The 24069-nt window shown below is 40.5% G+C and overlaps 1 protein-coding gene across 1 annotated transcript; it reads right to left on the bottom strand.

Annotated features, from left to right (window-relative positions):
• Positions 1-4166: 4166 nt before the first annotated feature.
• LOC101857980 (bystin) lies at positions 4167-23995 on the bottom strand. The gene is made up of 10 exons (XM_005108182.2): positions 23683-23995; positions 17947-18029; positions 16176-16326; positions 14796-14916; positions 13273-13424; positions 12387-12484; positions 10699-10777; positions 9335-9400; positions 7243-7451; positions 4167-4980 (listed from the first exon to the last, which is right to left on the bottom strand). Exons 1-10 carry the CDS (start codon positions 23794-23796, stop codon positions 4758-4760), a joined length of 1296 nt encoding a protein of 431 aa, XP_005108239.1. The 5' UTR covers positions 23797-23995; the 3' UTR covers positions 4167-4757.
• Positions 23996-24069: the final 74 nt, after the last annotated feature.

Raw genomic sequence — 24069 nt, 5'->3', positions numbered from 1 at the left:
GTAGCCTTCAAGCCCTGTGACATTTGTTGCTCAGGTTGCTTTATTTTTCAATACTTTCTGTAGATTTCATTTATTACTGAAAAGTGTCCCTGGAATTAAAGTGGAGTCCCACCCACCCCCATGCTGCCAAACAAAAATACATAAATTGTTGTGTATCATGTGTACTGACCTTACCTGATTGCATTCCATCTCAGTCTCATAGTCAGAGGTACTAATACTAATCTCACGTTCCATAATTTGAATGACGCATATTGAACGTTCATTTCACATTCTTGCACTTTTTATTAAAGTGTAGGTGCGTTTATGCCCCCCCCCCCTTCCCCCACACAATTTAGATCATTTAGAAGAAGGTGGGCTTGTCAGGTCCAACCCAGGCGGAGACTGAGAGAGATACAAAGTCCAAGCAGAAAGACCCAGATCCTACTCGATAAAAATTCTCCCAACATGGGAATCAAACCCAAGTCTTTGGTCTGCGACGGCGAAGCACCCAACTGCTACACACCACGACAAATGCCAGTCATCTCTGCACATCTTTCATGGGTTTTTCTTGTGTCAAATTGAACTCTGCTTCTTGTTACATGATAAGAGTTTTTGGTTTTTCCTGTCCAGTTACATGTTTCAAACATCTACTACAATTTTCATGACTGGTCTAAAGTCATTGTGATAAATCAGAAGAGATGGGACATATTGGATATTATTAAAAGTGTTGTTCACTACTGGTACTGATAATTATGATGTGCACCAAAATGATTTTAAAAGTCCCTTTTACTTCCGACATGGAATTTGAAAAGCGTTTTCGAATTATCTTAAATAAATATAAATAATAAATGTAACGAGACTGTGCCTCATGAGATACACAGAAAAGTTATTTTTCATTCAAGAGCTGTAGAAGAGAAAATGCCTGTCTTCAAGTCAGTTTCAGACTGATTTATGATCGTTCTTATTTAACCATATATTACTTCACCCCCCGGGGCGGTGCCACTGACTGAAGTGTCTTTAGGCCATTCCCAAAGGAGGGACATTAACATGTTCTTATGCACAGTAGAATTGTAAATGGGCTGATTCATCAATGTCATGCTCATAATTGTGCCTGAACTGCAACAAGGAACTGTTTCTTTTTCTTTCCTAATCCTTACTGCCGTCATTTTTCCTCTACTTCTTTTGTACATTTGTCACACTCTTGTGACCCGCTATTTCCAGGGTGCCTAGATAATTGAAGCAGACTTTGTGCTGTTGAAGCTAGAGAGGGAGGTAGAGTAAGCCTGATTCCCTCTACTGTATGGACTTCTCTGATGACATCCACCTTTTGGCGTTCATATGACCTTATGCAGTTGCAAGCGTCGTAAAAACTCTACTAAAACAAGCGTATGATTCATATACTGTGATCCATTTGGGTCTGTTCATTTTTGTTTTAGTAAGCTTTACAGCACTTGCCTTGCAACATAATTAGGTCTTATAGGTGCCGAAGATTAAATGTGTTCCAAGAGAGTAACGAAACACAAAAAAGAAGGAAGGATACGGATGATAGATGTTTGATAGGAAAGAAGGAGCAAACTACACCAGACAGAGCACCCGCCAACCAGCCATGGGTTGGTTCAGTTTCTCAAATATTACACCATAACAAAGTGATGTCTTGTGAAAACAAGTACATAAATATATAGATTAAACGATATTATCCAAGCATATGGTCGCTTTTAAACACAAGTAGGCTATCCTGAAAAATGGTGTTTTGAGAAAATCGAAGGAAAAGTTTATGCCCCTTGTTTAGTTTCTTTAAAAGACAAGGAGAGTTTTCTCTATAACCAAACAAATACACCCACTAATGAAACCAACATTTATCCTATAGACAGGCTAATGCCCACTTTGGTGTTGGTCGAGATTTCTGGATATCCCCGAAATCTAGGTTAGCCTGCTTGTCCTTAAATGCGACCCTATATTGTAGCAATGATATATTGCTGCCAGGTCAATGGTTTTTTTAAAGTGCCAGTGCATCATGGTTTTGAAGTAAAACTGCATGAATACTTGTTTACTGGCATATGTGTATAAGCAGACAAAAAGTTCTGTCGTAGATTGCTCAATCCAATATTAATTAATTAATATTATTATTATTTTATTTTTTTCTAAGATGTATTGTTAATAAAAATGGATTACTGAAATATTATTTACAGTATTTTGTGTGTGGCTTCGTAACATGTCAACCATGTTTACGTAGCCTTCTTAGATTTTTTCAGGTGTATAAAATTTTAAATAAAGTCCCATGTATCTTGCAAGATTATTATGTTGGTTATTTGTTTGAATTATGCCATGTTGATACTATACAATAAGACACAGAGTAACCCTGTCGGGCATTGCAGAGATAAAGCATCTGTGATAAAACGAGCTTTACAGAAAGGTTAGTGTTGTTAAGATTTTACACCAATGCAATTCGAAAAAATGTAATAGCTCCATTAAATTAATAATTCTGCATTAATTTATTGTTAAATCCAATACGAATTTTTAAAAAGCAATATAAGTACAGTGGAATCCTGTTGTAACGAGAGGGAGGGGACCGGAGCAAAATGTCCGTTATAGCAGGATTCTCGCTATGGGATCCAGTAATAAATTCAAGGGAAACTAAAGTAGGCCTTATCTATGAGTTTGGTGTTCTGTTTATTTCCTTTTGCTATCTCCCCTGATGATGATTTTGTTTCAACATGACCTCTAGATCTTACTTGATCAAAAGTCGAATCAGGTTTCTTTAGTTAGATCTAGCGATGTGGACTGGCAGCTCGGCGTTGGTGATCAGAAAGAAAGGGCTCTGGGCTAACTCGCCCGCTGTGTTTTCCCCCACCCCACCCTGTGGTGCATTCTGTCTGCTTGTGCACGTCACACATTCGCTCCATCCATCACATTGCTGTGACCTTCCCATCTCCGCATCGGAGAAGTGAGAGGCATGGTAGGCCTTGATAACTAAACTAGGCTTACGCTGGCCTATCAACCTCCCTACTCAGTCGCTCCGGCCTTCATTGTTGACACACATTCTTTGTTTTGCTAGATCACCAACATGTTTCTCAACTGGCGAGGTTTTGCATTATGTATAATTGGCCTATGCACTGTGCACAGCAGCAGCAGTATTGCGCTATAAGCGACTAGCATGTTTGTCTGATAGCACTATAGCAGTATTTTATTTACAAAGGTAAAGAGGAGAAAAAAACGGGGTTTTAGAATAGTGTCTTTATAACAGACTTCTCGTTTTTTCCGGTCGTTGTAAGTGGACTCTCCTGTAGAATATTCAGAAACATTTAGTTTTAGTAGTTTTACAGCACTTGAAACACAATAAGGTCATATATAAGTGCCGAAGATTGGAGGTTTTACAAGAGAGTAACAAACACAATTAAAAGAAAGTTTAGTTTTAGTAAGAGTTTTACAGCACTTGCAACACAATAAGGTCATATAAGTGCTGAAATTAGAGGTGTTACAAGAGAGTAACAAGGGGGGCTCTCGTGGCCTAGAGGTTAAGGTGTTGGCCTCTCATTCAAAGGTCCCGGGTAGCGACCGAAAAATTTTCTTCTCTAAAATTGTCTCCTTTCCCCTTCTTTCCTGCTCTCTAGCAATATTCTGTTGTCTGCTTTCATTTCCACTTTCTGACCCCACCCCCTCACCTCCTTTGCCCCCTCCTCTGGGCTCCTGACTCTTTCTGCAGCCTTTCTACTGCTACTCCTTGGCTCCTCCTTACTGCTGTCTTTCTGCCACACCCCTGATCTTCTGGTAGGAAAGATCTACACCTAGCCTTCCCGGACAAGGGCGAAAAATCTTGGAGGGCCCGTGTGCAAGTTGCGCTCGTTAAAGATCCCTTGGTGGTCTAAAATTGATAAGAGTAGGCTTCAGCCGCCACCCGGGCAAAATTCAAAATTTCCTACCAACTGAAAATATCAGGTGTGTCCCGCGCGCTCATATGACCTTATGCAGTTGCGAGCCCTGTAAAACACTTTACAAAAACAAAAAAAGAGAGTAACAAACACAAAAAAGAAGGAGGGGAGATAAAGACGAAAGATGTTTGATAGGAAAAAAGGAGTAAACCACACCAGAGCACCTGAGGATCCACCACTCACCCACATTGTATAAGCCACCATACCCAATTCATGCATCAAAATCACCGGCATCACAAAAAGGAAAGAACCACAATATTTCTGTTTCATATTCACTTGTATTCCAACCATTAAGAAATTTGAATTTCATAGTTAAAATAATTCTTTACAAGCAACAAAGAACATGTCAGGTATGTACACAGTACACTTGCAGGGGCTCTACTTCTAGATACCATCTTTCATTCAAACATACGCGCACACACACACACAAACCAACAGTACTGGAAAAATGATCCTACAGTTCCAAATTGATAAAAGTGCCCTTCCCGGCTACTTTAACTAAAAGGGATAAATTTGGGAAGGTAATTCTGCCAATATGCCATTTCATTCAAGAATGAATTATTCAAAGTATAGATGTCATTATGTTGCCTCCTCCATCACATCCCTAACTTTTATTTGTTACTCATAGGGCCAACTTTTTAAAAACTATTATCCACCCTCATCTCTGCCAGAGTGGGGTCTAAAATGTTAGAGAAAAACACAAAATCTTGTTATTATGACAATAAAAATAAATAGCATTTGCACAGCAAATATCCCCCACGCAACAGCAAGTTCTATGTACTTTATTATTACAATCTCTATCACCATCAAATAGCCAATTTAAAAAAATATCCAATCAGTCTCCTGTGTCTACATCATATCTTCATCCTCTGGCTCAGGGTCCCCTCTGTTTCGCTTGCTGGAGGTAATTTCTCTCTGGATCTCGGGCGAGATCTCGTGGTGGTCGTGAAAGGCGATGAGTCGGAGGATCCCAAGCTTGTGCTCCTTGGTGAGGTCCTGCTTGTAGCGCTGGACGAGGGTGAGCAGGCACTGGTGCCACAGCACGGGCATCTGGTCCTCCACCTCTCGGAACCTAAACAATGGGGGACATTCAATGAAAAGGGATGATAATGGCATTAGTACAGCTGTCCCCATGGTTTTATGGTTTTATCACACTGCATAATTTAGCAAAATCTGATCATTTTTTGCATAATTTCTGATTATTTTCCTTTCTCATTCTTTGTTAAAATTAACAGAATCGCATAATTTCACATTTTAGGACTCGGTTTGGATAATTTAAGAATTTTTCTTGCATAAAACGATGGGGACAGGTACAGGGCTGGCATAGTTTTTTTTGGTATAGTCGACTACGGATGAGTGGAATTCCTTCGAAGGAGTGAAAAAAAAAAAAAAAGATAAAATCATCCTAAGTGCACCTTAACCGTTGGAACCTGAAATTGTAAAGAAGAAGAGGTGCCAGGACCCAAGAAAAATATCAACTTAACAGAAGATGAACTCTAGCAGAGTCAACTTTACAAGCCAACTGTAGCCCTCCATTTGGAACTTACTTGACTGACCTAAAATGCACATGGGCGTCTTCGCTCTACATAGACAAGTAGGTCACCATGATGTCATAGAAGAAAGACACTTTTAACATTCCGTAATTTAAGAATTGGGGGTCGATGGGCCTACAATGCTACCTAATTTTGTACCTCTGAATCACATGTTTAGAATACTAAGAAATGCAGTCCATCGTGAGTCTGCGTGACAACATTCAGTTTCAACACAAGCAGATAGTAACTAGCTGCCCACGTGCCTTCAGCATGACAACCCAGAACCTATTGCTTAGATCATGGTATATATTGCTTTTGACTGCCACTACAGTCGCAACTAATTGACGTCAGTCTTACTGTCACTATATCTTTAAACTTTATCTACTAAATAAAAATTTTTAAAATTTTAATTTCGTGAGGCACTGTGGTTCAATCAGGTGCTCGTCACAATAACGAAATCGGAAAAACAGGCATTTTTCCGCCAGTTAGACAAGTTTTACAGAATTTTTGTTTTTTGGCTCTAATCCTTTTATGCCTATACAAAAACATAGTTCCATGTGAATTTTGCTGAAAAACATTGGTTAAAGGCACAAAATATGTCATTTTTCAGTTTTCAAGGACTCTTTAGCTATTGGAATTACCAAACTTTGGCCGCCATTTTCTCACTTATTTCACCACTGAAACCAGGCGACCTCACCTCTTCCAATCGCAAATATCTTGACTTCTATTCCAGATAGATGCATATTTTTTTCATTGAAAGCAAAACAAATGAATAAGCTTTCAGATGATACCATTAACTTTACAATGGCATACATAAACACACAAGTACATAAATAATACACTGCATCACAAACACGAACAATCCACACGTCATTGCTGGTCGCCACTGCGTAGCGCCCTGTTTTTTAACTATGGCTATTGCGTGTTGCTAAAAGACCCACCCAAACACCGTGTCACCAACGCATGTTTGACATTGTGAGCTCACAAACCAGCTTTGAACCTATAGGCTTACAGAAGAGCAGTTGCTCACATTTCTTTAAAAAGTGGAATTGGAAAGCAATGGCTCAATTCTAGAGTATTTTTTACGATACTTTGCTATTGAAACCTTCAACTTTTATTTTTTTAAATTCTAAAGCTTAAAATTATGAGAATCCGGCTCCATCTTGTTCTTGGGAATATTGAATGTTATCTTCATTTAAATTTTGAGGGATGAAGAGGGTCTGGTTTCTTCTACAAAGTGACGAATAGGTTGGTGCTACCAGAATCATACATCTACTCCACCATGGAACCCTTTAAACATTACCCTAAGGTATAAAAAAAGCCCCCCCCCCCCCAATTAATTTTCAGTCATTTTGCGCACCCCCTGCTCCTTATTCCATACCCTCCGTTTTTAAAATTTTCAATCTTGCCATGACTGACGATCATGTGAGTGAAACATTATATTCTACATTTTTAAAATGAAACTGGTCTGTTCCTAAACCGGAAAAGTTGTCATAGTAACTTACTAAGATCAGTAAAATTTCTTTTATGAACTGAAGGAGAAATAAAACAGATTCCTACTAGTGTGGGAGTATGAGGTTGAATGTGCTACCCCCCCCCCGTTTATTAATTTCGGACCACTTGTCCACCCCTCCTCCTCCCATTTATTAATTTCGGACCACTTGTCCACCCCTCCTCCTCCCATTTATTAATTTTGGACCACTTGTCCACACCCTCCCCCCTTTTTTAAAAATTCCTACCCCCCCCCCCTATTTGATACCTTAGAGTAGCATATATATGAACAGACAGACTGGTCAACTGACCCCATAAAATGTTCCACCACAGCGTCAATGGCGGAGAGAGGCAGGGAGTACTTCTTGTTCAGGATGGTTTTCATGAAGATGCTGTTGGCGCCGTTGTACTCCATCTTGGAGATGAGGATGAGAGCGGCCGCAGAGTAGCCGACGGGGATGGAGGTCTGGGAGACCACTCCGGCAACAATCAAAGCCTCTCTCAAGGTGCAGTCTCCTGACTAAGATAAAAAACAAACAAAACATAACAACAATTCTCCTTTTGTTTTAGTAGAGGTTTTGTGGCACTCGCAACTGCATAAGGTCATATAATAAGTGCCGAAGATTAGAGGTGTTACAAGAGAGTAACAAACTCAAAAAAGAAGGAGGGGAGAGATAAAGATGATACATGTTTGATAGGAAAGAAGAAGCAAACTACACCAAAGCACCCACCAATCACCCACAAACAAACAAACACATAACAATTTTCCTGACTAAGAAAACAAAGAAAAACAAAAACAATTCTCAAGACTAAGAAAACAAATAATAATAAAAGATAGCATTTGTATATCGCAAATCCCCCGCTCAACAGCAAGCTCTATGCGCTTCACAATCTATACTAGACCTGAGAGCTTTCTGAAACAATCTCAATTTCCTGGGAAGCATAGAGTGCAAGCAGCCATTTATAGGTGCTAAAACACTAACATACTGACAAACAAACAAACAAAAACATAACAACTATCTTGCACACTTAATAATATTACATTTTTAACAAATCATATTTATCTTGATAATTTGACAACCAAATTTCGAACCCCCCCAAAAAGGACATTTAACTTCCCATAATTTTTTTAATACCTTATCAATAAAAGATTCAATGGCACAGAAAAGACTTCACATACAAATAAACACCAATTTTAGACAAGTCGGTGTTTACAAACTGATCAAGGCCATAATCAAGAGTAAGTAAAGCCCTTAGACAAGCATGACAGACTTTTTTTCTTTTTTTTTTTGTAAAGTGTTTTACGGCGCTCGCAACTGCATAGGTCATATGAGCGCGCGGGACACACCTAATATTTTCAGTTGGTAGGAACTTTTGAATTTTGCCCAGGTGGCGGCCGAAGCCTACTCTTATCGATTTTAGACCACCAAGGGATCTTTAACGTGCGCAACTTGCATACGGGCCCTCCGAGATTTTTCGCCCTTGTCCGAGAAGGCTAGGTGTAGATCTTTCCTACCAGAAGATCAGGGGTGTGGCAGAAAGACAGCAGTAAGGAGGAGCTAAGGAGTAGCAGTAGAAAGGCTGCAGAAAGAGTCAGGAGCCCAGAGGAGGGGGTAAAGGAGGTGAGGGGGCGGGGGCAGAAAGTGGAAATGAAAGCAGACAACAGAACATTGCTAGAGAGCAGGAAAGGAGGTGAAAGGAGACAATTTTAGAGAAGAAAATTTTTCGGTCGCTACCCGGATTCGAACCCGGGACCTTTGAATGAGAGGCCAACACCTTAACCTCTAGGCCACGAGAGCCCCTTGACAGACTTTAACAACAGGACCATTAACAAAAAGGTGAGAGTAAAGGCAGAACTAAAAAAGAGTTTGGAGGCACTGACAAAATACAAAGCAAACCCACGTGCTTTCTTACATTCACTACCTCAGAATTACAAAGTTGTAACTAACATTTATCGCTGTTTTGAGTTACTAAGACCATGAGATCAGAAACCCTATGTTCTATCTGCTTTATCAAACTTAAAAGAATATTCGGATTCGTTATCATGACATTCAAAGAAATATATTTGAAAAAGCTTGGCACTCAAAAATTTTAAACGTCAAATTTCTCAAAAGTAGAAACTGAAAAGACAGAACTTTGTTATTCTAAGGTAGGGATAAATTACATTTCTTTACTTTATAAAGTCATTTTGAATGTGATTTCTTACACATAGATTGTCACCCCACACGTCTTCTCAATTACAGACTGTTCTACCAGACGTCTTGTCTTAGCCATGACAAAAACCTTTTCTTACACAGACTGACTGCCATTGTATATTCCTCATGTATACTTTTCTTTTTAAATGTGGCAAAACTGGAGAACATCATATCCTTCCATACATTACAAAGATGCAAACAGACCTACCTCACACAGAGGAAGCACAATGCCTTCATAAAAATCTCCAGGTTTGTAGATGGCTTTATGTAAAGCCTGAAAAAAAAAAAAAAAAAAAAAAAATTTTAAACAGAAATTTATACAAATATACACAGGTTCAAAGTATTTTGCTTCCACAACCTTACTTACGTAAGTTCAAAAACATATTTTTCCCCATACAGGTAGAAGATTGATTAAGCACAATGTCAGATATATCATTAATATACACACTTATACACGTCTTATCTTGATACACAAATAGAATATAACCTCTTCAAGCTGTTCAAATGTACCACCCACAGAAAGCAAAATTTATTTTAACAAGTGTACAAACATTGTGCTCTATTCTTCCTTTTTCAACGTTAAGAATTTGAATTTTGTCTAAATGTTTCTCGTGTACTGGTACAAGCAACCAGCACCACAGATTGAGAAATAGCAATTGTTAAAAAAAGAAAGAAAGGAAAAAAAAAAAGGGGGGGGGGGGGGGGTGTGTGTACTTTTAAACATATGGCCAAAGATAGGTAACCGTTCTTGTTTCCACAGAAAGACCAATTTAGAAGAAAACAAAGGCGGTGGAGTGAAAAGACAACAATTGAAGGGTGAATAAAGATTCCAACTTTGATCAGCCTAGCTGTTGAATTACTTCTCCGCATTCTGTTATAAACTAAAAATTCTGGGTAAAGACATCCAGACCCATCTCACTCAAATTTTCAAAATTCCTTTGTACAATTTTTTGGCTGTTAGAAAAAAAAAAGCTTGGAATTTGTGAATTGCCATTTGTTTCTCGACAAAGTAACGTCAAGGTACAGAGCTTTTATTTTTATCTAACGCAAAGTGAAAAGTTGTTTTATTCTTTTACTGCATAATAATATATTCTTTCAGTATAAGAAATTTCTAACTAATCACAGTAATGCACAAAGATAAACAAGCAACTAAACATGTGTGTAACCGACACCATCATCACCTCTGTCCAATTAAAATTTGAGCCAAGTTCTTCCTGCCAAGAGGAAAGACATGCATATAAAGCTTTTCGAATAGTTACATTTGCTACTGAGGAATGCAGTTGAAATTGTCCAAGATGGCCGCCCATTGTCGAGGAGAAAAGCGGCTGTCTTGGACTGTGTCATTATAATAAATTTTATAAACTGAAAGGGGAAGTGGGCAGTGGTTGTTAGTACAGGCGATTGCCTTGGACAGTCTCATTATAATAAATTTTATAAACTGAAAAGGGGAAGTGGGCAGTGGTAGTTAGTACAGGTGATTGTCTTGGATTAGACAGGTGGCCATTAAAGCAGATTCAACGGTACAGTGTCTTTTAGCTATTGAGATCACCAAATTCAATAGATGGGACAAACCTGAAAGAGGTGAAAGTTCAACCGTTTGTACTCAGCTATGTCGTCTCGTATTCTTGGAAGAAGAATCAAATTACAGAATCTGAAAGAAATAAAAAGAATAAAATAGGATAAAGTTACATAAAATGTCAGAGTTCAAGCCATCACATTCAAAATCATTATGCTTCTGTCCCATACATATGAAAGGCAGTTAAAATAAAGGTGTATAAAAATCAGCAGTTAGTACATGGAAAAAAATAAAAATATATAATGAGTGCACTGTTTTACCCCTCCCGTGGAAACAATCTAGATTACTTGTAAGGTGTGGGTGGTTGGTGAGTGCTCTTGTGTGGTTCGCTCCTTCTTTCCTATCAAACACTTATCATCCTTATCTCTCCCACTTCTTTTTTTTTTTGAGTCTGTAAATGTTGTGTAACACCTCTAATTTCCAGCACTTATATGACCTTACTGTGCTGAAAGTGCCGCAAAACGCTGACAAGTGGGACACAGCATTCCAGCAAAAAGTGGAGGGATTTGATCATGTAAACGTTCCCATAACATCACAAACTTCTATACTTTTTAAATAGAGACTTCTGAAAAAAGAGAACATTGCACTGGCCCAAGGACTTTGGAGTCGAGAGGTTTAAAAAAAATTAAAGCACTAAAAGTAAACTCCAGCCCTCAATTTGAAACTCACTTGACCAACTATACACATTCCTGGTCTCCACTGTTATAGGAGGTTCCATGCAAAGAATGATAATTCCACCTTATTCTAAGAAGGGGGCGGGGGGTGAAATCTACATATGTTTTACCATAAATGCATTTACTGGTTTCCTAAGTAGGACAAACAAGAGAAAAGAACTACACAGTCCAGACTGAACAAGTGCCAGTCCTACTGTGTTATTTCCACCATTTGGCAGTTCACATTTCACAAACTCGGCACATCCCGGTTTTTCCAAGCCAAATATACAAAAATCACGGAAGCACTACACGGCACACCACAGGAAGAGATGCGACCAATCATTAATTATTAAGTAGATGTTTTATTTCTATAATACTATTATTAGATTAGTAAAAATTTTACGACACTCACAACTGTTTATGGTCATATGAGTGCTCCTTGAACACTGTTGGTCTCCCATACTTCAAGTGTAGAGAGTGTGGGAGAGATTTATTAGAATGTGGAGACAGCTTATAAGCGTAAAATATATAATAAATAGACCTTCCAACCTCCTGGAATTTCTCAGGGGCTTCTAGACCAACCCCCCCCCCCCTCTTACATTAAAAGGAATACTGTACTGTAAATTAATTAATCATTATTCTTAACCCTTTCAGCCCCAGCCATTTTTGTGGATTCCCTAACTAAAGTCCCAGCCAATACAGCAATATTTCAGAAAAAGAGGCATGCATTCTAAAAAGTGATGTTGTATCTTTGTAAAGAGGTTTAGATAAAAACATCTAACAATGTTTAAAGGTAAATGTACAAATATTATGAAAATAAAAGTTTAATTAAGTTTGTTAATTTTAAAAAATGCACAAATTCAGTACCCCCGAAACTGAGAAAATATACGCTCTTGGGATGGTGGGAGGTACAAGCGCTGCAGAAAATATACGCGCATGGGGCTGGAAGGGTTAAAACTTGGTTGCTAAAGCAAGTGATGGTTGCATGACAGTTTTTGTTGTACTTTAAGTAAAAGTTCTACAGCACTTACTCTTTGAAATGGTACTTGGGCAGGTTGGACACAAATATCCGTGTGGCTGCATACACCGAGGCTGCTGTCCAGTTCTCTGGTCTAGTTAACTCCACCAGCTGTACATCATCAAAAAAACCAAAAAAAGCACATTATTAAACTAACTTTAAGAACAGCACCATAAGAAGAGGCTAGTTTGAAGACTTTCTTCCACATTGAAAAGGTTTTCCTCTTGAAAAAAAGAAAGCAGTAATGAAGCAGTTGGGAAAATGTTCGCGATCCAGGATTGGGGCTTTTGGTACTATATATAAATACGGGAAAGGCAAAGGATGAATCGTATTACATTGATATGAATACACAATCAGAGCCTTATAACAGAATTTCCCCAGAAACACAATATGTTCCCAAGTATAAGTATAACAAATTCAGAGTAATAAGATTATTGAAAGAATTATTCAAAGTACAGATATGCCCATCAACACAGAGATTGGATCGGGAGATGGAGAGAGGGGGGAGGAGTGTACAACAACAGACAGACAAGAAGCACAATCTACAAGTAGAGCCCTGCAGCGCTTACCCAACTCCCCATAAAGACAGAGAAATGCGCTAAAGCAAGCAAACACTTAGGAAATGAATCAGTATTTCAGAAAGAGTCATGCATTCTAAAAAGTGAAGCAGTATCTTTAAAATGATGTTTAGATAATAACATATAACAATGTTTAAAGATAAATGAAAAAATATTATGAAAATTAAAGTTTCATTAGGTTTGCTAATTTTGAAAAAATATGTAAATTCGGTACCCCCAAAACTGAGAATATACGCTCTTGGGACGGTGGGAGTTACAAGAGCTGCTGAAAATATACACGCATAGGGCTGGAAGGGTTAATAAAAAGTATTGAAACCATACCTGTTGCCAGTGCGGGAAGCTGGGAATTACTTTGAACCCTTTAGGCAGCTTTCCACTTCGATAGTGAGAAAGGACATCTCCAATCTGTATAAAATGCTGCCTCACATTATCATCTAGTTCTTCATCAATTATTGGAGCTTCACTCATCATTTCTGAAAGAAAACCAGAAGCAATTCCTTCATCAAAGTTTTTGGAGGACAGAAAGAAAAAACATTTTTTAATAAATAAATACTAATCCCCAAAACTCGGGGAAGAAAGTAATAATAATTCTGTACATAAATGAACAAGAATTCCACTCACTGAACTACAAAAAGGCGAATCTTTTCTCCCCTTATTTATAAAACTACACACATCACTGTGGCCTAACTTCTTACACAGCGGAGCTTCTTAACAGACACTTTGCGAGAGGTGTAACTCATGAAATTAGAGATGAATTTCATATCATTTTATATTGTCCAAATTTTGCCTATCAAAGGAAGTTGTTAATTCCTTCCAGACTGACTTTGCCCAATGACAGAAAAATGCATTGTTTGACCCATGATAAGACATGTGTGTACAACCTGTACTTTTTCATTACGCAAACTTTATATAACCCTATCCGTATTACGCCCTGGGGTCATTTTGTACCTCCCGCGGTTGTATTCTTCACATTTTAGAATACTTCTAGAGCGAAGATCTCTTTGAAACTTTCAGTATTTCTTAAAAAATCACTTTGACAGCGTACAGATCGAATTAACGAGTAAATTTCCTCTACGGAAAGTGGTGGCACAGAGTCCCCACGTTGTATCAACACAATAATAAAACATGACGTACTGATAGGGTTGGGAAATGAGTGTTTATATGACGTGATGTGGGCCAATGGCCTCAAACACTGAATAAACTTACTTAACAGACACTTTACACAGCTCATGAATACTGAGAGCTGGAATCTTTGGCTAGTCCATGTATCTTTTTTGGTAAGTGTTTTACAGCGCTCGCAACGGCATAAGGTCATATGAGCGCGCGTGTTACACCTAATATTTTGAGTTGGTAGAAAATTTTTAATTCTGCCCGGAGTTGCGGCCGAAGCCTACTCTTATCAATTTTAGACCACCAAGGGATCTTTAACGTGTGCGAATTGCACACGAGCCCTCCAAGATTTTTTTGCCCTTGTCTGAGAAGGCTAGGTGTAGATCTTTCCTACCGGAAGATCAGGGGTGTGGCAGAAAGAGAGCAGTAAGAAGGAGCCAAGGAGTAGCATGAGAAAGGCTGCAGAAAGAGTCAGGAGCCCAGAGGAGGGGGGGGGGGGGGGGGGAGGGGGCAGAAAGAGGAGACGAAAGCAGATGACAGAACATGGCTAGAGAGCAGGAAAGGAGGTGAAAGGAGACAATTTTAGAGAAAAAAATGTTTCGGTCGCTACCCAGATTCGAACCTGGGATCTTTGAATGAGAGGCCACAAGAGCCCCTCTGTATCTAGGCCACAAGAGCCCCTGTGTATCTTTAAAGCAAGAACAGCTTTCCTACTCTACATCCCCACAACCTACCTGTCATTGCTGTTTTCTTTTCTGCCAGCTTTTCACAAATAATGTCTGCAAGTGTCCTTCTTTCCTTTGGGTTGGGATTCATGAATCTTCTCAAATCTTCCTCATCTTCTTCATTAATTTCCTGAAATTTGGTCACAAGATTCAAATATGCTGTAAGAGGTACTTCATAAATATACTAGAAACGGTTGCAGCTCATATAGACATATATCCACTCATTCATAACCGTATTACCACTTCATTTTTTTGTTTATCATAAGGAAAAAAATATTTGCGTGCTTTCAAAAGCCATAATCTGAGGGAACACATAGGAAATTAAATAGTCTATCTCTGGTTTGTGCTCATTTCAATATACCCCCAACCCTAAACACGCAGACACCCTGTTTCTATGGTCATGCCTGTATCTATCTGTCATTCACATTTCCCCCTCTGGGAAAGAGCATTTACACCCCCCCCCCCCTCCATAAGCTAATCATGATTTTAACAAAAGAATTAGCTTCAAAAGGGCAATTTAACTTGTACTTTGTCTAGATCTACTAATCTAAATGTGATTTGTAAACCTTTATACTATGATCTTTGCAACAGTAATACAAGAAAGCTTTACAAAATGAGGTAACCACCATAACTCAGTACAATGTGATATATTAAAGTTCAAAACAGCACATTTGTTGTCTCGAAACAGGAATTATTCTACATCTTTCTTAAGAAGGACCGTTAGCTACAATATATAAAAACTTGATCCACTCACATACTCTTCTATCATTTCACTAAAAGTATTCTAATAAGAAGAAGAAAATGTGATTTATATAGCCCCCTAATCCCAAGAAGGCTCTAAGTGGTGTACAGAGCATAAGTACAATTCAATACCATAGACACTAATCTAAAGACAGAAAATGTACATTGTGTAACCATTTAACACCACATAGATAACTTACAGACCCACACACATTCTCACACATATAATATATGAAAACTAAAATCACAGGACAGCGTTTTTAACACTTTCAGTGCCGTCTGTGACTTTAAGTCGCCAGGCTGTAGCATGCACCCACTACAGCTGGCGACTTTAGTTGCTGACGCAACAACGGACACTAAACATAATCAAACAACGAATGGACGCACTGCACTAAAGTAAATACCAAAGGAAGTCATTCTATATAGCTGAATGGTTGATGAACCTCTATGAATTTTTAAAGCACGTTTCTTAGGCTGCCAAGATTTTTAAAATTAAATTTTTAAAAATTCTACAGCTTCAGCATTCTAAACTGGTGCAGTACTTGGAGCGTTTTTCACTATATGAGCCTTTGGTACTGTAAGTGTTAAGGAATGTGTCTATAAATCAAATATGTTATTTCAAACATTTGACACGCCATAAAACCTTACCGTGACAGTCTTCTCTAAGCTGCTGAAGTTTTCAAACAAATGCTTGGTCACATCTTCATCTTCTGAATCAGATTCAGCAGCAGCTGAAGCTCCACCGAGGCGGACTGCCTTCTTCCCTGAATCTTTTTTTTTGGACAGAGACGGCCAAGCACTGAAAGAAAACATTATACAAGATATCAAAAGCCATTTACTGAAGCTTTCATGTGTCGAGACTTGTTACAAGGGAGCACCCAAGAGCCATAAAAGCAGGTGTTTGTTGTTTCAACAGATGGTAGAAAAGAGGAAGAGCCATAAACAGGAAATGTAAAGCATTATATCAAAATACATCTTAACTGCTGCAAATGCATCAATTTAAATTTCTAATGCAGCAAAAATTTATAAAAGCACAAGCACAGTTGAGCAAGAAAGGGCACAGCAAAAACAGTAGGGGTGAATAATTTTTGCAAAATCTACATTCAAAACCAAAAACAAAATGAACTTGAGACTTTTTATCAAACCTTGTACGAACTAAACAATTAACAGTTCAACCCACTCTAACGTCCACTTGTCCAAGACAACCATCTGCGCAAATTACTACTTCTGACTACCCTCATGTGTTTTTAGAAATATAATCATGATGATACAGTTATCCAGAGTCCGTCTGTCTAAGACAACCACTTTTCTGTTTGACAATGGTTGCAACTTGGGCACATTCCTTACGACTTCGACGCCAAATTACTTTCCAGCAACTGATTAAAACAAGTCTCTTTTACCAGTCCATTTCATTCATTAGATGAAAAGCTTTCAAAATAGTTTCACTTAAAAAAAAATTTAATGACCAATTTGCCAAATGCCACTTTTCCATTTCGTGCCGAAACAGGGCCCCGGCATAGCCCCCCCCCCCCCCCCCAGAGATAAAAAGTTAAACATGTATATTATACAGTTGAACCCGCCTTAACGGAATCTCCCCGCTCCCCCCTTGATATATTCCTCTTTAACTACCAGTATAAAACGGAAACCCATCCAACGAGGAAATGGAAAGAAAAATCTGCTCCCTTCCGATGGTTTCACCTATCTAAGAAGGAAAATGCTTTGCCTGCTCAGCACTGATTTGAAACAAAACTCGCAAGTTGGGTTCTGCCAGCTCTAAACTTAACGCTATGGCCATGCCGCTCCGCGAGGAAGAGGATTAGGGGTGAATTTGGGGGTAGACGTTACCCCATCATGTGAGCCCTTAGCGATGCAGATGGTCAGGGGTAGTGTGGGTGTGAAATCTCACGATTGCCCGTGAGAGTGCTCGAGTAGCGAGCCACAACGGAAACTTTCCTGGGTCCAGAAGCCAGAGGTGCCAAATTAGATTGACCAATGCCTGCCGCCCTGATCATACGGCCAGCCTAGAAAAGAGTTTCTTGAATCATTGTTACATGATGGCAGTGAGGGGTGGCATTGGTTGACTGTGCTTGTTACACCGGTGGGTGGAGGGTAAGGGTGGAAGCAAAGGAGATGTTCAAACCTTTATGTTTTTAATAGGTCCTATAGGCAAGCACTGGTGGTAATTGGATAAGTAAGACTGACGCATGTCATTATTAGACAGAATACCAATTGAGAGGTGTGAAGTTTTGACCACTGCTTGCCGATCGGACAAGTGATCCTAGATCCCACCGGCTGGGCCTTTGAACCATCTCCCCCCCCCCCTGTCTAAGACGGAATTATTTTTCTGTCTCCCTAGCGATTCTGTCTTACACAGGTTCGACTGTATATATAATGGATTGTGTTCAAAGCTACATCTTACTCTTCACTATTCGACACATCCAGGTCCTCTTCTTGCTTCCGTGCCTGGGCCAAGATTTTCTTAGATAACTTTTCATCAACGAACTGAAAAAGAAAAGAAATTATTAAAAATTTGAGCCATACTGACAATAAATTATTGACAGTAACTAAAGACACTTTTGCTGATAAAGTTACTGATGAAATACAATTAATAAAAGAGCAAATAGTCTTACCCTTCAATAAAAGCAACTGAGAAGCCAAATCGGCAACCAGATGCTCCATCTACCACTCAGGAATTTTAAAAAAGGAGGAAATTCATACAAAGGCGTACACGTGCTCTCCGAAGGCCAGAGTAAAACCAGTGAGATCCAGAGGTGCATGCTCTTGGAACATTTTGAAAGGGAAAAGTGTCATACAGATTTGTTAACCATACTGAATTAAAATGTATATGAAAAAACCCCCAACCAAACCAAGACACTAACAAGCATTTCACCTGGTTCGGTGACTAAAATTCAGTGTTTGTGAAACGATGTAGAGCAGTGTTGGATTATGGAGGCAACACCTTTGCCACTGAATGAGATTTCTCTATCGCACCAAAAGCAAGTCGTGCAGCACCCGGCTTGTTAAATTTTGTAATGAACTGTTGAAGTTGCACACCGTCTGCTTCTCTCTCAGTCCAGCCCCAGTTCCATTTATTTTTGCATTCTGCATCAATTTCTCTTGAATTTCCACCGATTTTAATAACAACTCAGAGCGCCATCATCACAATGCTCGATCCACACTGTCCCTCCACATTTAAAAAAATGAAACTTTAGTGCCAGGCACAGAATGGAAGTAGGGAGCTACAGCCCGGCATGCGCAAACATTTTCATCTCACTCCCAGTTCGGTGTCTTCCGCGAGGTAAAAAAGTATGGCAATTTACAACCAAGAGTGGTCCAGCAGAGGAAGGAGTGGAGGAAAGTAGCGGGAAAAGCTAGATGAAGTAGAGGCAGTGGAGTTTCCACTAATTAGCCGAAAAGTGGCAGAATTATGATGATCTCACTTTGCGCCCTTAGGGCGACTTTGGCTGGGATCGCAATGTACGCTCAAAGTTGTTCGCTGCGACAGGAGGCTGTGACAACAAAGTTGCCACCATCAATAATTTAACAGAGACGAAGGAATTAGAATCAACAATATATCAGTGAAACTCTATCGTCTTTTTGGGACGCCTTCAAATCGGCAAAGTGCTCTTTGAATGTCGACAATATATCGCAGTGGCTTTGTTCACGGCACCGTGAATGTAGGTTGCAATTTAAGAATGATCCTGCTCACTTCACCCCCTACCCTTTTCCCTTTTGTTTCTTTTTTTTTTCCGGAGTGTCTACGCACACGGTAACCGGGCACCTAGTCTCAGTATCTACGCACACGGTAACCGGGCACCTAGTCTCAGCATCCACGTACACGATAACCGGAATGAAAATAAATCAATATTTGTCTTGTGCTGTCACTTGCTGAAAAAGAAAGAAAGTCATACAAGCGTCTTGTCAGGCTCGCCATCGTGACCAGTCGATGAACCTGTGCGAGCACATCACAATGCGAGTATCGGTTGGGGTCACCAAAGTTCATTCAAAGTCAAAGTCAGTGCGCGGCGAAGTATCGGGCTCTGGAATGGGGGGGATTATTGATTTTTTTTTAAAAAGTACAGTCGGGGGAGGGGTGGGGATGAAGGCAACACCGGATGACAAAAACTGAACTTGGGAGTTCTGGACTGCCCGGTTACCATGTACGTGACACTGAGACTACGCGCCTGGTTGCTGGTTAGCGTGTATGTGTAGATATTGAGGCTACATGCCCGGTTACCCTGTGTGTATGTGACACTGAGACTACGTGCCCGGTTGCCGGTTACCGTGTACGTAGAAACTGAGGTTAGGTGCCCGGTTACCGTGTACGCAGACACGCCGGGGTTTTTTTCCCACCCCCTCCCACCCCTCTTCCCGTCTTGGCCTTCTTCCATTCCCCTTTGTTTATTCGAACGACTTTTATTTTCAAATTGTTGCTGCTGGGTCCGAGTGTGTTTCCCACGCTGAGCGAGCGAGGCCTCGACGACCACGGCTATTTTGCTGAGCCTGCCTTTGCCCTCCATAAACTTGGTTGCATTTGGACTACCACTACATTATTTTTCATGCGAGTATTCCCGTGCAGTGCTGTTTCCTAATTCACTTTGAGTTAGAGCAACCATAGCATTTCAGTCGTGCCTCTTTGCCAATGGTGGATGATTCAGGGCGCCGTGAACGTAGCCTGCAAATTACATTTACAACGCTGTGAACATAGATATCTAGATCTAGCCACAGCACTGCGAATAAATATCAATTAAGATTTAGAATCTAAGAATCTAGATCTACTTGAAACTGAACGAAAATGATTAGCAGCAAGAAATCTTTTGACCATTGTCTTCCCGATAAAAAGTGACCTCCACCGCCGTTTTGCCCAATTAACGAACCGCCCCTGATCATAGATGATTAGATAGACCAACAACACTCTTCTACTGGCTCTACACACACACACACACTCATCATGGAAAGTGAAAGCAAGCGGGGCAAGCCTGACTCGCAGGAATTTTCTCTCATCTGCAGCAGTGAATTTGAAGAAGAATATACTCTCTCGATCCTCATACTTCAATCTACAGTTGAACCTGCCCTGATGGCCACCTGTACAAACGGCGACTTTCCATTTCCCCCCTTGAGTTTTTTCTATATAATTTAACTGTGTAAAACGGGCACCTGTCCAACGCGGCCGCGGCCACCATATTTTAACACACAACCCCTATCACAATAAGCAATAACACCTGTCTTAGACGGCCACCTTAGTGACTCCATTACGATTTGTCATAAATTGTGCATTGCCCGCTGGTGTTGTGGGCGACCCGTCATAATTCAATCCCCTGTCGTTGTTAGGTAGTCCCTCAAACCGATCATGTTGCGTAGGCCCCTCCCACTGTTGACCAGTAGCTACCAATTTTCAGCAGCTGTTGAGGTAAGCGTGTGATCCCTCATAACCCATAAGCCACGCCCAGAACTCATACACAACTGCTAAGTGAGATGAGTGGTCACTGTTGACCCAGTCTGTACCAAAGTCTTGTGACAGAAGCGTCACTCGTTCTCCGAGTGGTGGCGACCCACGTGTTCTTTTTAACATGCCACTCGGTCTTCCTCGCCTGATACATTTCGTTTTATTTTCACCCTTGTGCAAAATCAGCATCAAAATAAAAACGGAGTGTCTACGTGCACAGTAACCGGGCACGTAGCCTCAGGGTCTACGTACACGGTAACCGGGCACGTACGCTGGCCTCAGTGTCTACGAACACGGTAACTGGCAACCGGGCCTATAGTCTCAATATCTATGTACACTGTAACCGGGCGCGTAGCCTCAATATTTACGTACACGGTAACCGGTAACCGGGCGCGTAGCCTCAATATCTACGTACACGGTAACCGGGCGCATAGCCTCAATATCTACGTACACGGTAACCGGGCACGTAGCCTCAATATCTACGTACACGGTAACCGGGCGCCTCTCATTATCTACAAACACGGTAACCGGGTATTTTGTTTCGGGGGGCGGCGGCCTTGAGCTAGGTGCACGGTAACTGCTTCCCTCCCTTCACGACCGTGACCTTTTTCACTCCGCTTTTTGTATGTTGTGAGCGGAATGTAATCCCAAAAATGATCCCAATCTACTCTCTGTCTTCTTTCCTAAGGGAGAGCAAAATGCAGTGACACTGAAAATCTTACTTAGCAGAGAGCTGTAGTTGTAATCAGAATTCTAAACATTAAACATATTTGCTTCCAGTTTCAGTTGGGTTTTTTTTTTTGTCCTCTGGTGTTGCGTCCAGCCCTAGCCCCCTCCCCCCCCCCTATCCTCGAGTGCGTCTCTTAAAAAAATCAATAAACTCCCCCCATTCCTGGGTCCTGTACTTTGAAGCGTTTAGAACACGCGCAGGTTTATTGACCAGTCACAATGGCGAGCCTGACAAGACGCTTGTAAAACTTTCTTTTCTTTATGTTGCCCCCCCCTGACAGTGACAAATATTGATTTATTTTCATGGCGACACCACATTTGTAATGCCCAACCTTCATGTTACAATAATTGTTGCGTTATAAAATCAGACAATTACTGACAAATTTCTAGGTGGTAACGAAAGCGAAAGTAAAGGCTTACTGGACGCTCGTTATGAAATTTAGTGGGTATCATGCTGGACTATAGAGCGGTTGACCCTAGTGCGTCCTCTTAGAAAAAGCGCAAACTTTGCGAACAGAGTTACCCTACTTGTATGAAAAACAATAAAAGTGACACTCTTTTTGGCTGAGTGAACTATCTCTTGGGGAAAGTGGCTATTCTCACCCGGGGTGAGAATAGAAATACGATCTACTTCTCACCCAGGGTGAGACTTGCCAGCGTAGGCTATTCTCACCCGGTGTGAAACAAGACCTGCTATTCCTCATTTCGGAATACTTTCTATCGGTGTGGATGATCAAATTGATAAAAGCCAAGAAAAAAATTACGTTATAGCACAAAAGTAAGTTAATTTGATCGTCTTCAAAGATGCTATGGCTATTTCACTTTTCGAATCGAGCCGAACTACGCGGGTCGCCATTTTGTTTTGCCCGGAAGTTTTCGCAAGATCTACTCCTCCCCTCTCTATCTCTTTCTGAATACTGTCTATTGGTGTGGACGATCAAATTGACCAAAACAAAGTGAAAAAATGATTTTAATCAAGAAAACTAAATGAATTTGGTTGTCTACAAAGATGCTACGGCTATTTAACTTTCCGAATCGAGCCGAACTACGCGGGTCGCCATTTTGTTTTGCCCAGAAGTTCTCGCGCTACTCCTCTCTCTCTCCACTGCCCATGACAAAATTGCACGCTTTTAGGCTAACACTAACAGTAGTAGTAATAAGTAATATATTTAGATCTAGAACGTTTGTTCACAGCACAGAATTCTATAATTCTGTTATCAGTGTAGAATTCTGTGGTTCAGGGTGAACGCTTCACTGGTTGGCCTAGGCTATTACTATTACTATAACGGTGAACGCCCACCGGGTGAGAATAGCCAAAAGACTCGCCTGCGCTATTCTCACCCGGGGTGAGAATAGAGGTGGCCATCTCTTGGTTGGACCCTACAGTTACCGTGTACATAGATACTAAGACTACTTGCCCGGTTACCGTGTACGTAGACCCTGAGGCTATGCGCCCGGTTACCGTGTACATAGACACTCCGAAATAAAAATTACAAACAAAATACAAACGGCGCTTTTTCGGTAGTTCCCACCCCCCTTATTTGATAGAGCCTGACCTACATCTAGATCTATATACGTTTGATTCGCGGCAAGCTAAGATGTCAAACCTAACAACTGCAAAACATTAAATTGTGGTAAAATTCAGGGGGGCATGCCCCCCTGAAACCCCCCACCTTGTTTTTTTTAGGTCAGGGGGGCAAGCCCCCCTGAAACCCCCCTACTCTTGGGACCAAAGCCGGCTAATAACAAATGCGGGGTGGGAACTACCGAAAAAGCGCCATACAAACCACCACCAACAACAACAAAAACAACAACAATGCGGCTACTTTCAATTGGGACCTCAAATGAGAATGGTCTGTTTTCTTCATCTTGATCAGTCCTGCCTAAGATGGCCACCTGTCTTATACGGCCACTTTTCTCCTTGACAATGGGTGGCCGTCTTACACAGGTTTGACTGTATTTAAAAACACGAATAATTACCGCGTCATCTTCTGCTCTGTTTCTCTCCTTCCCTGTCCTCCGACTGGGCTGTGCCTCTTGTTCCTGAGCGATCTGCTCATGCAGTCTCTTTCTCTGCTTCTTCACTTTTCCCATGTCTGCACGCTTTGACAATAAATCTGATAAAGTTGGGCACTGAAAATGTTTCGGTATTTCTGTTAAATATCTTCAAATGGGTACGTTTTCAATTATGCCTGAAAAATTTATACAGATCACAGTCTCCAGCCTATGTCGTTGCCTTCGGCCTTCGGACCATAACATGACATGTGGTTGAGTGGAAATTGTAAACAAATAAAAAGTTAAGCATTATTTCGTTTCGTTTCATTTGTCTATGGCTTCTTTTCCGCTTCCGGTGTAAGCACCAATCAA

The sequence above is a fragment of the Aplysia californica genome, unplaced genomic scaffold (genome assembly GCF_000002075.1).
Source record: "Aplysia californica isolate F4 #8 unplaced genomic scaffold, AplCal3.0 scaffold00667, whole genome shotgun sequence".
Classification (NCBI taxonomy): Eukaryota; Metazoa; Mollusca; class Gastropoda; order Aplysiida; family Aplysiidae; genus Aplysia; species Aplysia californica.
Note: the sequence above shows the minus strand (reverse complement) of the source record. Positions and strands in the feature narration are given on the sequence as shown.

Excerpts from the sequence above, each read along its gene's own strand:
- LOC101857980 (XM_005108182.2), bottom strand. The coding sequence starts at position 23,796 with ATGGGAAAAGTGAAGAAGCAGAGAAAGAGACTGCATGAGCAGATCGCT. Across the intron at positions 18,030-23,682 it reads ACAGAGCAGAAGATGACGCG|TTCGTTGATGAAAAGTTATC; the intron begins GTAATTATTCGT and ends TTTCTTTTTCAG. Across the intron at positions 16,327-17,946 it reads GATGTGTCGAATAGTGAAGA|TGCTTGGCCGTCTCTGTCCA; the intron begins GTAAGATGTAGC and ends GTTTTCTTTCAG.